This window comes from Ochlerotatus camptorhynchus, unplaced genomic scaffold (genome assembly GCF_037179485.1).
Source record: "Ochlerotatus camptorhynchus isolate MF236.1 unplaced genomic scaffold, CSIRO-AGI_Acam_v1.1 ptg000156l, whole genome shotgun sequence".
Classification (NCBI taxonomy): Eukaryota; Metazoa; Arthropoda; class Insecta; order Diptera; family Culicidae; genus Ochlerotatus; species Ochlerotatus camptorhynchus.
Window position 1 is genome coordinate 431,687 of NW_027040646.1, and position 17,564 is coordinate 449,250.

General features: G+C 42.5%; 2 protein-coding genes across 2 annotated transcripts; both read right to left on the bottom strand.

The window, feature by feature from the left end:
• Window positions 1–2,895: 2,895 nt before the first annotated feature.
• On the bottom strand, window positions 2,896–3,964 carry LOC135701319 (sugar transporter SWEET1-like). The gene is made up of 4 exons (XM_065222079.1): window positions 3,710–3,964; window positions 3,359–3,644; window positions 3,182–3,301; window positions 2,896–3,122 (listed from the first exon to the last, which is right to left on the bottom strand). The coding sequence occupies exons 1-4, from the start codon at window positions 3,877–3,879 to the stop codon at window positions 3,030–3,032; spliced, it is 669 nt and encodes a 222-aa protein (XP_065078151.1). The 5' UTR covers window positions 3,880–3,964; the 3' UTR covers window positions 2,896–3,029.
• A 7,718-nt stretch (window positions 3,965–11,682) lies between these two features.
• Window positions 11,683–12,834, bottom strand: LOC135701325 (sugar transporter SWEET1-like). The gene is made up of 4 exons (XM_065222091.1): window positions 12,584–12,834; window positions 12,232–12,517; window positions 12,028–12,147; window positions 11,683–11,953 (listed from the first exon to the last, which is right to left on the bottom strand). Exons 1-4 carry the CDS (start codon window positions 12,751–12,753, stop codon window positions 11,843–11,845), a joined length of 687 nt encoding a protein of 228 aa, XP_065078163.1. The 5' UTR covers window positions 12,754–12,834; the 3' UTR covers window positions 11,683–11,842.
• Between the last annotated feature and the right edge of the window lie 4,730 nt (window positions 12,835–17,564).

Genomic DNA, 17,564 nt, shown 5'->3' on the forward strand with positions numbered 1-17,564 from the left:
AGAGAGGAACGAAGAGGAGTGTTTCGAGCGGCCAGGGCCGCACTTAAACGAGAGATAAAGCAGAGCAAGTTAAACTGTTTTAAGGAGCTGTGTCGAGACGCTGATGCCAACCCTTGAGGCGACGCATACCGAGTCGTGATGGCGAAGATCAGAGGTCCAACGATGCCCACTGAAATGTGTCCAGAGAAGCTGAAAGTCGTCGTGGAAGGACTTTTCCCGAAGCACGACCCAACGACCCTCCGTACGGAGAAGGAGAGGGAGATCTAGGGGGCGACACATCTAAATCTCAATTCTAGATGCTCGAAAAATCCGAGGGGGGCGACACATCTAAATCTCAAGTTTAGATGCTCAACAAATCTCACACTAACGAATAAATCTTCGAAAAATCTTCTTTCATTTGTCGCATCTACTTGCATCGTGCATCATCTTTTTGCAGGAAATCTTCAGAATCGTCATCAATCTTCTTTCTATCTTCTCAGCGTGCGCGCAGCTAGCCACAGCAAAACACAATCTTTTCTGTATCGTAGATAGAGTCGTCCCCCTCGGAAAAATCAAACACTAGCGAATGAATCTTCGAAAAATCTTATATCAATTTTCGCATCTACTTGCATCGCGCATCATCTTTTTGTAGGAGATCTTCAGAATTGTCACCAATCTTCTTTCGATCTAAACAGCGTGCGCGCAGCTAACGACTGCAAAACAAAATATTTCCTGCATCGCAGATAGAGTCGCCCCCCTCGAGGGAGATAATGTCGAAGTCACCAACGAGGAACTCGTAACAGTGGCGAAAGGATTGAAGGTGAAGAAAGCTTCCGGTCCGGATGGAATCCCCAACGTAGCGTTGAAATCGGCATGTTCAGGATGGTGCTGCAGAAATGCCTGGACGAGGGTCATTTGGGATACAGAAGCTAGTTTTGCTGCCGAAACCAGGAAAACCACCGTGGGATCCATCATACATTAACGGAGAGTGAGCACGGATTATCGGAGAGGTAGTTCGGATTTCGGAAAGGGAGATCAACGGTGGATGCAATTCGGACAGTGGTCGAGAGAGCTGAGAAGGCGTCCAAACAGAAGCGAAGAGGAAATCGATATTGCGCCGTGATAACGATCGACGTCAAGAATGCGTTCAACAGTGCCAGCTGGGAGGCCATCGCCGAAGCACTGGATAGAATGAGAGTCCCTGACTACCTGGGCAGGATCCTGAGGAGTTATTTCCAGAACCGGGTTCTGGTCTACGACATCGGACAGAGATCGATTAGGATCACAGCGGGAGTCCAACGCTCTGGAACGGGATGTACAACGGCGTGCTAACGCTGAAGCTGCCCAAAGGTGTTGAGATCGTTGGCTTTGCGGACTACGTCTTCTTGACGGTAACAGGCGAGACGCTGGAAGAGGTGGAAGTGTTATCAACCGAGGTGATCGACATGATTGGTAACTGGATGCAAGGAGCGAAGCTGCAGATAGCCCACCAGAAAACGGAAGTCAGTAACTGTAAAGCGGTACAGCGGGCAGAAATCACCGTCGGGGAGCACGCCATAGCCTGGAAACGTGTGTTTAAATACCTGGGAGTGATGATCGATGATCGACTTCAACAGCCACGTCGAATATGCCTTTGAGAAGGCTTCGAAGGCCATCGACGCGATATCTAGAATCATGCCGAAAAACGCTGGTCCCAGCAGTAGCAAGAGGCGTCTTCTTGCCAGTGTTTCGTCATCGATACTGAGGTATGGAGGTCCAGCCTGGGTTCCAGCACTGAAAACGAAGCAGAACCAAAGGAAACTGAGCAGTGCGTTCCGGCTCATGGCCATGCGAGTCGTGATTGCGTACAGAACCATCTCATCGGAAGCAGTATGCGTTACTGCCGGAATGATCCCTATCTTCATCACCCTGGCGGAGGACACCGAGTGATACAGGCGGAGAGAAGCCGGAAGAGTACGGAAAGTTGTGAGAGTGGAATCATTGGCTAAGTGGCAACAGGAGTGGGTGAACGAAAAACACAGAGAAGTCAACTTCCACCTAACGCAGTTCCTGTCTGGCCATGGCTGCTTCAGGAAATACCTACATCAGTTCGGACACGCAGCGTCACCCCTCTGTCCGAAGTGTGGCAACGTCGATGAAACGCCGGAGCATGTGGTCTTCGTCTGTCCAAGGTTCGAGACAGTGCGAAGGAAGATGTCTGTCCTTAACGAGGAGAATGTCGTTGATGAAATGTGTCGAGAGGAGGGTACTTGGAATGCAGTCAGCAGGGCAGTCACGCAGATTATGTCGGAGCTGCAGCGTGAATGGAGAGAAGAGCAGCGATCTAGCAACGCCAGCTAGCGCTGAGAGTATCAGAAGTGCATGAGCACAGTCACCCCCCGAAGTTGTCGCTTCACATTGGTCCCGGGGGGAGGGGGGATCCAGGCAGAGGAGAGAGTAAGGAATGGGTTTTAGTGGAGCTTATAAACCGAACCTGGAATTATAACTTCCGCATCCAGCTTGATGACGCCGTTCTTCGACTGACTAGGCTACCTGAGATGTACATATTAGCCGATAGCTAATCCCCAACGCAGACTTCAATTCCAGATACCAAAACACTAAAACATTAATTCAAACAGTGAACAAATGTCAAATGTTCCTCCAATGGGTAGAGCCTCAATGCATAAATCTCTGCGTATATTGCGCATTTCGGACCTTGCCGTGACAATTTCTACAAACAGACGAAATGCCCATGGAAAACCCCTCGCACTAATTGCTGTCTGATTTTATTAGGGTTAATTTAGAGACTACTCTCAAGTAGAAAGATCTGTGGAGAAGCTGTAGAGTTTCTCGACGTTTCAAGTGTAATTAAACGAAACCCACTTCCACAGAGTTTTGATTAGACCAGCAACGTAATTCCATGCTATATTTAAATCAACAAACATATCAGAAATACCCCTATTCATTTCTAAGTGTATTTAATACCATCCGAATGCATATCTACGATATAACGAGAACTGAGTAGACACTCAAGAGATAAGGCTTTGTCAATGACTAGCAAAAACGCGTGCTTATTGCTTTTTCTTCTTCGCATCCTTCGTAGGATATATCACAAACAGCGCCAACTGGACTCCACTCAGCGAAACGGCTGCCAGGTTTTGGAACTGCAATCAAAGTGAATCACATTAAAGTCGAATCCTGAAATCACTATTATCGAACTCACAATGACAAACGTATTGTTGAGGATGATCCCGTAGAGCAGCCACATGCAGCCAACTACCGTACCGGACAGGATCATCGGAAACGGGAGTCCCTCAGTGCTCTTCTTGCGAATAATTTCCGGCTGAAACGGAATCGGGTTTAATTCAGCAGTAATCAGCGATCCGGATTAGTGACCTACCAAACCAAACAACGGTTGCGCAATCAGCATCAACAACAGCACCGTTAGGATCAGCCCGAATCGATCCTCCACCAGTTCGGCATTCTCAATTTGCGCGTAGGCCAACATGGCCATCGCCACCGCTCCGACCGTTCCAAGCTGTTTCCAAAAGTCAGCCTTGCTCTGCCGTGGCGTGTAGAGGTAAAAGAACACCGAGTAAGCCACGCTTATTCCCAGGCCCACCACATTGGCCCGAATCATGGCCGGATCGTCCATCAACAGGGCATGCTTCAGGAAGAGAATCCCGCTTTTTTCGAACACGGGCGATTGATATTATTTGCAAGTCACGTTTGTCACTCATCGCGTACTTACAGTCCACAACCGCCGAGGAATGGCATCGGCGAGAAGCCGTCCGAGGTGCCCTTCTTCCGAATGTCGTTGCACACGAAACCACCGCTGAACATCTGCAGGACTGTAACGATAGCGGCTACATTTCCCACCAATTCCTTGTACGGCTGCAATGCACGGGATAGCGATTCCATGATTCGTCTGCGATTTAATCAAAATCACGGAGATCACGAGAGCGAGACCTTGAACTAACTCAAAACCGCAACCACTCGAGCCGTACGTAGTAGTGGTCAAGCGTGTACTAAGCGGAATAGAGTTAGCGCTTGAATTCATGTCATCATACTTAACTCATAGAAGATTGATGACGTCGAGATTGCGAGTAACAATGCGAGAGAATATAGACAATTGAGTGGTCTGAGTGTGTTTGTGTGGGGGGGGGGAGGGTTGCGGGTATCTCAATCGCGAAAAAATAACCTGTCTTGAATTCAGCCGTCACAAATACGATGGGGAACCCTGTGGGTGTTGTGAGCTCATACTCGAATCGAAATTTGTTGTTCTTTTTTACGTATGCTTTTCATTCATAGTCAGACCATCCATAATTTCATTAATTTTCAAGACTTCAATTAGGTGATGTCACCAATGAGCATGAGCATGACCGCTCGCAGTTGCTACTCCGTTATAGCCAGATCACCTGTAATTATACAGAGAACGGGACTAGCTATCATCCTCAATGTATAAAAACTAGTGAACTGGCCCACTTATGAATGGAACAACATCATTTGGATCTGTTTCGGATTTGAAAACGCACTCAAGGGCATACTAGGCTAGTCAAGTAGTGATCCAATTTAAAATCCATAGTTTTGTATTGATTGTTGGTATTACCAACCGGTGAACACTCATGTTTATTTCAGTACCCTTGGGACGTAATTTGTGATTAGCCCCGATCCCTTTCAAGTTGTATCATTATTTATGTACGGTCCTTATATTTGAAATGACGTTTCACATTCATCTAGTGATGGCCGATTTTCATTCGAATAATTGATTAATCGATTAACGGACCGAAAAGTAAAATATTTGTAATCGGTTATATCATGCCGATATAAGCGGTGCCAGTGGTGTAGTGGTAAGCGTGATTACCTCTCACTCCAGAAGGCCTGGGTTCAATCCCAGTCGGCGCAGCCGGGATGTTCTGAGGCATAACATCTCTGATCACGCCTTCCTTCGGATGGGAAGTAAAGCCGTTGGTCCCCGGTTCATGAGTTGATGGGTCGATAGGTAGGGTCCAGGTGTGGGAGCTGCCTCCCTGGCGTCGGTAGCATTGGTACTCAGCACGGAAAACATATCAAGGAAACAAAAAATAAGCATTAATATCTCCAGAGGATCATAGCCGATCGTTTCAAACATGTGCTGCACTCTCATTGGTGGAAAAATGGCAGCACAGCGAACAAATAAAAATCGATTAGTTGTTAATCGAGTAATTAAAATATGGGACTTCTCTGATTCTGGTGTGTTTGTTTTGATAAAAAAAAAAGCGCTAAATTTCATCACTACCGAGGGGGCAGCAAAACTACAAAATTACCTTGAATACGGAGGTTATTCATTCGATGAAAATAACCGTGAAAAAGGACACTAAAATAGATAGTTTTTCTTCCGACAGTTTCATCTTAGTATTCGTCTTTGATATTACCATAGAGGTAACTCATAGACCAGAAGGTCCCGAAGAAACGTGCTCAACTTTTTGGCTCAGCTCTGGTATTCTCTTCGGTCCCAAGCTAATCGATTCACCCCTCGAAACATAGAAAAATCCACTAACCCCTCATTTATCTGTCAAACTTTCATAGCGTATCAAAACAAACATTATGTAGCACTAGAATTTCGACTAGAATGGGATACGTTAATCGATTTGCTTGGGACCAATAGGCTAGTTTAAGTAGTGAGCCAATTTAAAATCGATAGTTTCGTATTGATTGTTGGTATTACTGCACTAACGAAAATCTACATAGCGGTGGTCATCAAAAAACCTAATAATCTCATGAATTGAAAGGACTTATCTTTTTGTAACATGCTAGCCTAATAAATCAATATCACACTTTTCACTCTTACTGTACATTTAGAAGATTTAACGTTTTTAGCGCTTTATAACTATGGAATGAACATTAGGGGTGTAATTTTGATGCTTGATGACTGGAACGCGCAAAAATTGATCGACAAAAAAATCGTTTCTTTCATTCAAAATTCATAACACAAAAATCTTCTTATTTTTCTTTCGGTAGTTCAATTCATATATTTAAAGGGAAAAATGTTCGATTATTCTTTTGGTTTGCCAAATACGAACTGCCGTGCCTTCCGCTTAACCCCTTCCATTCAATTTTGCACAGTGGTCTCATCGACCTTATTCGCCGCCAAACGCCAGTTAAGATTTAAACTGCTGCTCGTTTTCCATGGATTTATTAGTTTTTTTTCGATTCTGTTTGACCAAGGCCCAATACCGTTCGATAGGGCAGAGTTCTAGGCTGTTGGGAGGGTAGTGGTCTTTGGGTACCACAACCACGTTGTTCGTATCGTACCACTCGATTGCCTTTTTCCCATAGTGGCAGCTCGCCAAGTCCGGCTAAAACAGCACAGATCTATTGTGTTGCTTTAGGAATGGTAGAAGCCGCTTTTCCAGGCACTCCTGGACGTAGATCTGTTGATTGATGGTTCCCGCAGTAATGAATATGCCGCTTTTTTAGTCCACACGTGCATATGAGACGAGATATTTTTTCGGGAACTTCGATAGTTTGATGGTTTTGAAAATTTCAGCCACCTTACCTTTTCCTGATGCGGTATAAAACTCCTGTCCCGGAAGCTGCTTGAAATCCGCCTCCCCATAAGTTTCATCGTCCATGACGAAACAGTCGAACTTTGTGAGCAGATTCAGCTTTCGGGACCGCTGCTTTGCCGACGTGTTTTGTTTGTAATCTCGGTTCGCCACCTTCACCTTCTTAAACGTCGACAACCCGGCTCGTTTCTTGGCCCGCTGCACAGTATTATGGGAGACATTGAGCTTTCCAACGACGTCCCGGATGAAGAGGTTAGGATTCCGCTTATATTTCACCGCCACCTTCTTCGTCGTCGCTGCCACGTCCGAATTACGATTGCCACCGCTTCCAGGCTTCCTGGCGGTCGACAAACGCTCCCCGAACACTTTTAAAATGTTTTTCACGGTCGATTCAGCAATTTTGCCAATTTGGTGTGTGAGAACGTCGGATTCTCTTGCTGAACGAACAAAATTTTGACACGCTGCTCCTCTTGCTTGGACGTCATTTTGAAAACTGGATAGCAAACGGTGAAAACTCATCATAGCAAACCATTGTATATACACTCAACTTTACAAATGCAGCATTTCAGAAGTTTTTAAAGCAATTTAAAGTTGACCAATTTTTGCGCGTTCCAGACTTTATTGCCTACGAACTTTATTTGATATCTTTGTTTTGGTATTGGTGAAACAATTCGCGTTGACGAAGACTCTGCAACAACACCATAAGCATAATCCCATTTCGTTAAACATAGGTGTCGATAGGACGAAGTTGCATCCATTTAAAGGCCCAATTGAGTAGACCGATATTACATCCAACTACCTGTTAAGTTATCATGTTATAATGGTGAGATTGAACAATTTTCAGTCGTGCCTAATCAATACCCAAATTATAAGAATATCTATGCTTACATATTGACAGTGAAAAATCGACTGCAGCTCAATTATTCTATAAGATACGGCATAAAATGTAGATGAAGCATTCATATTAGACCGAGGTTAGGGACGTATACCCTACGTTTAGGGTTCAGAAGTCCCCAAACCGTAACGAGAAACAGATAACGGTCGCAAAAAGCCGTGCCCGGAAGTTGTACGACCAGAAGTTAACAAAACCACACTGCTGCGTAATGGATGACGAGACATATGTGAAGGCGGACTTCAACCAGATTCCAAAAAACCTGTATGTGACTGTCAAGGATAAGTGTGATGTTCCCGATAACCTCCGGACACAGAAGATGTCGAAGTTCGTCAAGAATTTGGCAAGCGATTTGTACTTGCGGAAAACGGAATAAACCTTTGGTTACCGCAAGCACCATGAATGGACAGGTGTATTTGGAAGAGTGTCTCCAAAAGCGGCTTCTCCCTCTCCTGAAGGCTCACGACGGTCCGACGATCTTCTGGCCGGATTTGGCATCATACCACTACACAAAGGACGTGCTGGTGTTGTATGAGATATTTCGAGAAGCAATTAATCTATATGCATGTACATGATTTGTAACAGAGCTTTTTCGATAATTTATTACATATATTATACATTAATAATAGTTGAATAATATTTAGTTTAATAAATGTACAAGAGATTGTAATGTTGTACATTTATTAAACTAAATATTATTCAACTGCAAGAAAATTTACGCCAAGGTTGGTTGTTTCTTTAGTGATTATTTTCATGTTTCTGACGAGGAACGCAACACACAGCTATTAGAAAATTTATTACATACCTAATCTAACACCAACACAGCCAGTTCATGAAAGCACCCTGGAAAATGATAGATATATCTCCATCCTTTTTCTTGTCTATTTGGTATATTTTGTACATCAGAAATGCGCAAAATATATCAAAACGGCCAGGCCTACTGTGCAGCATTTAAGGGGCAAGATGATTCAGAAACATCGGGCCTGTTTAAATCAAAGATTTAAACACGATGCTTCAGAATCCAATAAATGGATGAAACGTGGACATCTCGTTCCTTACGTTCCGTTATTATAAATGATTGGTCGTTGGGAGCATAGCATTTAATCTAAAAAAAGTTAAATGATGCTCCATTTTCCTCGAGTGGTTGGGACATGAGCACTAGCTCTTATCTTAGCCCTATATGGCTTATGGTTATAGAGGTTTTCACGTCTGGTTGTATTGGTAGGATATATGAGAGCGTGTTGGTGAATTTTCGAGGAAAATTAGGTGAAGAACACAATTAGAAAAAGGTTGAACATGGGATTGAACTTGCAACCTTCTACTTGGAAAGCGGAAACGGTAACCACTATTCTACTGATTGTGTCTTGTTGTTTGGCTGAACCAGTGTTGTGGAGTAATTAATATAATACAACATGGATGCATAATGAGCTAAGCTATTATGCTAACTGTATCCATCTTTATTCAGCAATATTGTAAAGCAATGCAATGCAATGTGTATCAAAATGCAATGGAGCAAGAAAACATATAGGGGAAACGCTCCTATAGTTACGGTACCGTAAAACGGGGTAACATTGGTAGTTTTTTAAAGTATATTCTAAATACTTTTTACAGCAATGAATGTTTTTCAAATTTTATATTTTTAAAACAAGTACTGAGGATCCAAGAGTTAATTCGTTAGTAACATGTTGAACGAAAATTAAAGAATTTGCACTATTTTTTTTTTTAGTTTTGTGACCGAACTTCAGTATTTTGATTTGGAGTTACTTTGATAATGCTCGATGAATGTAGAAAAAAATGAGTGTAACAAAAACAATTAAGTTCTTTAAATATGAAACTTTGAATGAGTATATAATCAGAAAACTTCATAAGCAATAAGAATACAACATTGAAATTGTGATGGCTGTATCGGAAATACATTTCATAAAAGATGGTTTGAGTGCTTTTACAAAAAGGCGAAAAACACTAAAATGGTTTTTTTAATATTTTTGTAAAATATTTAACACATACTATATAAAAATTATATACGATAGCAACGGAAATACCCTAAGCTACAATATGGAACCAATGTTTCTTATTTGGAAAAAGCACAGCGAGTAAATTTATTCTTTATATTATACTATCAAAGTTACCCGCATTATCAAAGATACCCCGTTTTACGGTACGTTAGAAGCGTTAGATTCCTATAGTTGTGTATGGAGACTCAATACACAACTAAAGGAACGTAACACTTCTAACGTACCGCAACTATAGGAGCGTTTACCCTATTAGACGTCTAGTAAGCATGTTATTAAATCAATTGAAAAGTGTCAAATTAAAGTGTCGAGGTTTGTGCAAATTACACGTAGGGGAAACAGCCCTATTGTTATCGTTAGCAGCGTTAGAAGTCTATTGTTGAGTTTGGAGGTCTCCATACACAACAATAGGCCTCCCTTATATGCTTCTTTGTGATGGCCTCCCTTAGCTCAGTCGGTATAGGCACAGCTACAAAGTAAGACCATGCTGGAGGTTCGTTTCCCGGTCCGGTCTATGAATTTTTCGGGTTGGAAAACTAAATAATTTTCCGTTGTAGGAATGTCCTTTATAGCTGTCTGCTTCCTTATAGTGTCTAATAATCCTATATGGCTAATTTAGAGCATATGATTTGTCTATACTGTATCAACCAACTTTAGTGTCTTCACTGAGTGTGCACCTTAGGGCACGGAGGGTGGCTCTGAGATACGACATTCTTAATGTGGGATTTTCGATATTGGTCCATCCACTATGGGATGCATATTTAATATGTTATGGCCAATTAAGAATGTTGTACCAACAATCAATACGAAACTAACGATTTTAAATTGGCTCACTGCTTGACTGCTCACTGCGGAACTAAAAATCACGGCCAAATATCCAGAACAAAATTTTCTCAAATATACACCGTGAATTATGGTTCAATCAAGGCTGTGGTTCACGAATATGGGAACTCTTTTTTTCCCGTGTGAGCCTGGACTCGAACTCGAGACGACCGCATTGGGAAACCTCGACACTACCAACTCATCTACGCCAACACATTGAACTGAAGCAAACAAATCGACATGCCCTTCTACAACAAGATCGCTGAGTAAAGGCTTTATAATAGTGCACATGAATCACTTTTCTCAACTAGTTAATTATGTTATTCAGCAAGACTGGTGGATTGTGTAGAAGCCATCAAATGAGTAATATATTCACATTTTTGGCTTTGTTTTGCAGCTACAAGTTGAAAGTTTATTGATATGTGCATAGAAGTAATATTAGCGTTTATTGACTGCTGTTAATCAGTGTGACTGACAAGTTGAATAATGGTTGTGAAAAAGCCTCGGAAAAAGCTGGATAAGCTCTCTCCAAAACTATTTTTTAACGCTGGAAAAGTTGGCTTCTAAAGTCTAGTACGCAGCTTAAAAGAAAACGGAAAAGTATTTTTTGATGAATATTCCCAAAAGTAAATTTTACAGCTATAGGGAGGTGTCTTTTGCTAAATTCTGACATCATAGCGAGTTGTCGTCAATTTAAAAAAAATGTTTTCTGGGAAATAAAACATTCCCAATGGAAATGAACCATTCTGGGTAATAATATACCGTGGTAATCTGACCGTTTTTAATCTAAAACCTTTTTAGATTGAACCCCGCTAATATGCATGCCGTGCAAAGTAAAAATTCGATTCTTAAATTATGAAAAAATAAATCGGTTTTTATATATCATCTGAAAGAGCATCGTTTTCTGAGCACAGCGATATTTTTTTCGAACCCACACACTTTCATCTCGATTTTTAAATCAAGATTTAAAGCAAAATAATAACTTCACTGTTTGAAACTAAACTGACAAACTGACAGCTCGCTCCCATACAAAGTGACACCGAGGGGCGCTAATAAGGTGAAACGCAATCGTTCTTATTTAAAATAGTTCCAGTGTACCAAATTTCATGAAATTTTTGGTTTGGGTTCCATTTTTAATGCAGATTACGAATATGCATTTATCTCAACACCTTTAAGGAACCCAGTTGCTCAAACGTCATTTAGCACATGGAACGGAGTAAAGTGAAATGGAACGTTCCGAAACGGAACACAGAATTTGTTATGATTCAGCAAATGAGGTTACCAGAATCTCCCTTTTGTGATGGTCATAGGCGTACTAGAATCATTTAATGAAAAATAAACCTCGTCAATATGCACGAAAAGACGTTCAGATTAACGGGGGTTCACGTTATTCTGGGAAGTGTGATACCCTCTACATTAACATTAAATTACTTTAAACTTAAAACTACGATCGTGCACTAAATTTCAAAGCAATATTTATTCATCGATTTCTGTTTGCAGTGTCTCCACCACTTAGAACACACCGTATCGTGCACCGAACCATGTAAACACTCTTATCACAAAACGCTTGACTGATTTCCTTGGCCCGTTGTTTACGTAGGTAGGTACAATTATTCGCCTTTGGATTTCTTCTGCTTCGGCGGTCCCGCTGCCGTTGCTGGATAAATCACAAAAAGCGACAACTGCACCGCACACAAACCAAGGGCTATAACTTTCTGAACCTGCACGGAGGAAAATTTGAATTCCATCAAATTCTAATGAGCTACGAAAAGTTTCCCCCATGGCAAATACTTACAATGATAAAGTAGTTGTGTAAGATGATTCCGTACAGCAGCCAGAGGATGGAGGCTCCGGTGCTGGCCAGGATCACCGGCAAGGGAAGCCCTTCACTGCTTTTATTTTTGATTACTTCGCCCTAGCGGTAGAACGGGAATGGAAGTTGTAAATAACTTGTTTAAACTTTGGGGCTGTGGTAAAAAAAAAAACACAACCAACTCACCAATTTCAGTAATGGCAATCCGATGTAGCACAGGGTCAAGATTGTCACCAACAGTCCGAATCGGTCCTTTACTTGTGCTGGATTTTCGAAACCCGTATAGATCAGGGCTCCAGCCACGACTAGGAATGTTCTCATCACCAGCTTCCAGAAGTTGCTTCTCTTGCCACTTGGAGTGTAGAACAGATACCATCCGGAGTAGACCAAGCAGATGGCAAGGGCATAGCAGCTAGTTCGAATCAGGGCGGCCGCCCGAAGCATCTGGGAGTATTTCAGCTGAAGGGCCGTTCTGCAAAATGAAATTGGTCAACCTGCCTTAAATGAAATCAACCTTACCGGTTAGTCCACAACTCACAATCCACATCCGAACACAAACTGCAAAGCGGAGAATCCTTCGGAGCTACCCTTCAGTCGGATCTTGTTGCACGTGAAGCAACCACTCAGAAACTGCGCGATGGTCAACATGCCAGCCACATTCCCAATCACGTCCCGGTAGGGCAGCAGAGCACGTGCCAGTGAGTCCATGTTCGTGTTTTTTTTTTATGGAGCGAGTGACTTTCTTGTTGATAGCTGCCAGACGACTGACTGGAAGAGATTTGAATTTCACATTCCATCGATCAACCTTGCACGCCGGAGTATGGGAGATCGTCTGTCTGACTGATTAATCAATTAGCGTGTACAAAATGCGGCCGCCGGCTCACTGTGTCGTTGAAAAGCGTGCCTTCTTAGCACCTCGTATCTTAACGAGTGGTTCGGTAGGGTGGTCTTATCTAAGGTCGGGAAGAGCTTGCCGTGTCTTGTAAGTGGTGCAAGCGGATCCACTCTAGTTACTGCCGAGATAAGACCATTTATTTGAATTTTGGATTCTGACAAATGTGTTAGCTGAATGCAAGATTTGGCTCGGGTGGAACGCGCTAATTAAATCTTACTCGCAAAGATGCTGCTTTATAGCACATAGCATAGCGTAGCATATGCGATTGTACAAATTTTGGGTGGCTATAGAATGGTTAACTAATACACTTTGCTGAAAATATCGTGTGTTGCCGGGGAAATACACTCGGGGTTAGTGATTTTCACACACAACCAAATTTGCAAAACAAGTGTGCACCTGCACTATGGGAATTCAAGTGGCGAATAATCGAACAATGACTTTCTCCGTTTCGTGATTCGTGTTCGTTTATCGGTTGTAGACTACTCAACGGAGAAAACCCCAGAAAATCAGTTATCTAAACCAGCTTTATTAAATCTCAGAAGTCGGACAAAACCTAAAATGTTCCACAATCTGGGCGAAAATCACATATTTAGTAGATTTTGGGATGCCGATTCAATTTTTGACGTCGGAAATAATATGTGAACAATCCCATAAAGTGTGATCTTATCTTTCTGATACCATAAGCCCATTGATTGATTATTTGTTAACCTATATTACTCGGGTATGGAGTATAACCAGGCAATACTTATTTAAAAAGAAACCAGATTAAGGCACGGCCGTTCATATAACACTTTAAACGTATAATATAGGATGGGTGCTGGGCTTAACCCTAATTCGAATAAACATTGTTGAGCAAACGTCATTACCTGTCAGGATACAAAACGATCAAATAATAAACCTTCACTTATGTTATACTCATTGAACGAGATACACGTGTTTCTATTCGTCTTCACAAACAGTCCGGAAGTTTTGCAATTACGCTGTGGATACAGCAGTTTTGGCGACGAGAACGGAGAGAATCCTGCCCAAATTGAGAAGAATTATCATCACGGAAAGGACGACCGCATCGAGAAGGCGGATTTCGGAGAAGCTTCCAGCGTCGGACGAGCGGATACCAGATTGAAGGAACGTGTGATAAGCGGCCATCTAACCTCACTAGCGTTACAAAACGGGGCCCTTCCGAACTGCACTAGTAGTGTATTTTATGTCGAAGTGTGCGTGAAACTACGAAACTGCTGCTGATGTTGTTGTGTTGGTGCACAAATGACTGCTGTCAGGATTAGTGTTCCCGCGAACAATGAGCCCGTTGTTGCTGTTACAGTTGCACCCAACTTTGTCATGGAACCTTTCGAAAAAGACAAATGCAAATGGGCGAGATGGGTGAAGAGACTCGAAGGAGGATTTCGTATGTTCAATGTTGCGGATGACCTGAAGATGGACCACTTGCTGCATTACATGGGAGCAACAATGTACGAACTGCTTTGTGATTTCATTCAAAGTGTTTTTTATGTTACTTCATACGCGAAGTTAACGATTTTCAGAGTTGGTTGGAAATGCTAACATGAAGCTTTAGTGTGATGATTTATTAGCTAGAGTATGATCTTTAGAAGAGGGTAGGTGGATAGTTCCGTTAGAGTACGGCAGTATGAAAATTGAATAGAAGTTGAAAATGAGCGAAGGGCCATTAAAGCGACAGTTTACAAGATAGACGCACATTTTTGCCTAGCCCGTACGATGTACGCGGGGACTTGAAGTATGTCTCCAAGTCCACAGGCAAAAAATGTGCGTCCCTCTTGTTGCTCATAAACTGACTGCGGCTGTGGAATAGTTCTAGCGACGTTTTCATCACTACCTAAAGCAACACAATAGTTGGGTAAAGAAGAACTGCATTATAACACACCATCGACTGGAAATGCTCTCGCAAACGTGGGGCTTTAGGTAGTGATGAAAACGTCGCTAGAACTATTCCACAGCCGCAGTCAGTTTATGAGCAACAAGAGGGACGCACATTTTTGCCTGTGGACTTGGAGACATACTTCAAGTCCCCGCGTACATCGTACGGGCTAGGCAAAAATGTGCGTCTATCTTGTAAACTGTCGCTTTAATGGCCTTTCGCTCATTTTCAACTTCTATTCAATTTTCATACTGCCGTACTCTAACGGAACTATCCACCTACCCTCTTCTAAAGATCATACTCTAGCTAATAAATCATCACACTAAAGCTTCATGTTAGCATTTCCAACCAACTCTGCTTTGTGATTATATTACACCTGTAGAACCGGAAACGAAAACATATCAAGAATTGGTGACGATTTTGGAAGCATTTTTCAACCCCGAACCCCTCGAGATGGTCGAAGTATGGAAGTTTCGCACACGGACGCAGAAGGAGGGAGAAAGCGTGATGGAGTTCGTTACGGAGTTACAACGTAACGCAAAATCCTGCAAGTTTGGTGAATATTTACAAAATGAGTTGCGGAACCAACTGGTGTTCGGGCTGCGGTCGAAACGAATTCGTTCACGGTTGATCGAGGAGAAGGAATTGACGTTTAATAAAGCGAAAGAACTTGCTGTATCCATGGAGGCATCGGGAGAAGGAGCAGAAGTTTTCGAAACAAAAGTACACGATGTTAACTACACCGAGAAGCGGGCGGCTCCCCCAGGATTGTCTAAGGTAACTAACAATACTAAAACTAAATGTTTTCGATGTGGTAATGAAAATTATCTTGCAAGTGCCTGTCATCATAAAGAAACTGTCTGTAATTATTGCAAAAAGACAGGGCACCTACAGCGGGTTTGTCTGAAGTTACAGTCCGTGTCCCATACGAAGGGACAAATGTTGTCGAAGAAGAAAATGCAGACAAATTTGATTAATGAGGGTAGCGATAAGGAAGAAGTTGAAAATGAGTCCGAAGTAGAAGAACTTCTTACCCTTGAAATTTGTAAAGTCGATAATTCTAAATCTCTGTCAAAAGTACTTCTACCATTGCTTATTAATGAAAAAGCCATTCAGTTTGAAGTTGATTGTGGATCACCTGTTTCACTGATGAGTCTGGTCGATAAGAAGGCTTACTTGAGTGATGTGCGTTTGTTGAAAACCGATGTGGAGCTGATGAGCTATTGCGGAAGCAAAATCAAAGTTTGTGGATATGTGAATGTTACAGTGCAATACAGGAACAGTTCAAATACCTTACGCCCTCTTACGCCTATTTATCGTCGACAGTAAACGTCATCCATTGCTTAGCCGCGAGTGGATGCGCGTGTTGGATGTTGATTGGAACATTGTAATTCGAAATTCGGAGTCTGTGGTAAACACCATTACAGTTCGTAATTCCGTACCGAAAGCTGTAGGACAAATAATTGAGAAGTTTCCAAAAGTGTTTGATTCATCTGTGGGTACGATCCGTAATGTTCAAGCTTCATTGCATTTGAAACCGAACAGCAATCCGGTTTTTATTAAAGCGCGTACGATTCCGTTTTCAATTCGCGATACGGTGGAGAGTGAAATACAGAATATGGTAGACAGTGGAATCCTGAAGAAGGTTACTCATAGTGCTTGGGCAACACCGGTAGTTCCGGTTATGAAATCGAAGGAGAACGCAAATGCTGACGGAATGTCAAGATTGCCTATCCAGGATGCTGGGAACCGAGACAGAATCGAAGAAGTGAATCTAGTGGAGATAAACCAAATCGAAAAACTACCAGTCACCGCTAGTGAATTATCTGAGTTTACCAAGGACGATCAAAATGTGAGGAATCTGCTGCAAGGCCTTAAGGTTGGACGGAAAGTAGATGGAAGTGATAGATTTGGGGTGGATCAAAGTGAGTTCTCCATACAGAGTGGATGCTTACTGAAAGGAATACGGGTATACATTCCTTCAAAGCTCCGTAAACGAGTTCTGAACGAGCTTCATACGGGACATTTCGGTGTAACAAGGATGAAATCTTTGGCGCGTTCGTATTGCTGGTGGGAGTCTATCGATAGAGATATCGAGGATCTGTCGAGGAACTGTAGTGAATGTGCAGGAGTTCGCAAGAATCCATCCAAGGTGGCTTTACATTGCTGGGAGAGACCATCCATGTCGACTTTGCCGGACCGTTTCTAGGGCTCAACTTTATCGTTATAGTGGACGCATTCACAAAATGGCCAGAAGTCAAAATCATTCCAGACATGACTACAGATACAACTATTGATCGGCTGCGTGAGTACTTCGTGACGTATGGAATTCCATCGATCATCGTCACTGATCGTGGAGTCCAATTTACTTCGGAACAGTTTCAAGCGTTCATGAAACGAAAAGGTATCGCGCATAAAATGGGAGCACAATACCATCCAGCTACAAATGGATTGGCTGAACGTTTTGTTCAGACTTTCAAAGACAAGTTGAAGGCTTTGAAATGCGACAGGAAGGATGTACAGTTTGAACTTCACAAAATCCTAATAGCATATCGGCGTACCGTTCACCCGGTGACTGGGAAATCACCTTCAATGCTTGTGTGTTGGCAGGCAAATTAAATCGAGAATTGACCTTATCATTCCTGCAGGCGAAACTGAAATTTTTTTCGAGGAGAGGAAAAAGCCGTCCGAAGGTTTGCGATTGGTGAAAGGATTTCAGTACGAGACTTT

Coding starts and splice junctions, on each gene's coding strand:
- LOC135701319 (XM_065222079.1), bottom strand. CDS start 3,879: ATGGAATCGCTATCCCGTGCATTGCAGCCGTACAAGGAATTGGTGGGA. Junction 3,645..3,709: donor TTCCTCGGCGGTTGTGGACT/GTAAGTACGCGA, acceptor GTTCGAAAAAAG/CGGGATTCTCTTCCTGAAGC. Junction 3,302..3,358: donor CGCAACCGTTGTTTGGTTTG/GTAGGTCACTAA, acceptor ATTCCGTTTCAG/CCGGAAATTATTCGCAAGAA.
- LOC135701325 (XM_065222091.1), bottom strand. CDS start 12,753: ATGGACTCACTGGCACGTGCTCTGCTGCCCTACCGGGACGTGATTGGG. Junction 12,518..12,583: donor TTTGTGTTCGGATGTGGATT/GTGAGTTGTGGA, acceptor TTCATTTTGCAG/AACGGCCCTTCAGCTGAAAT. Junction 11,954..12,027: donor TACACAACTACTTTATCATT/GTAAGTATTTGC, acceptor TCCTCCGTGCAG/GTTCAGAAAGTTATAGCCCT.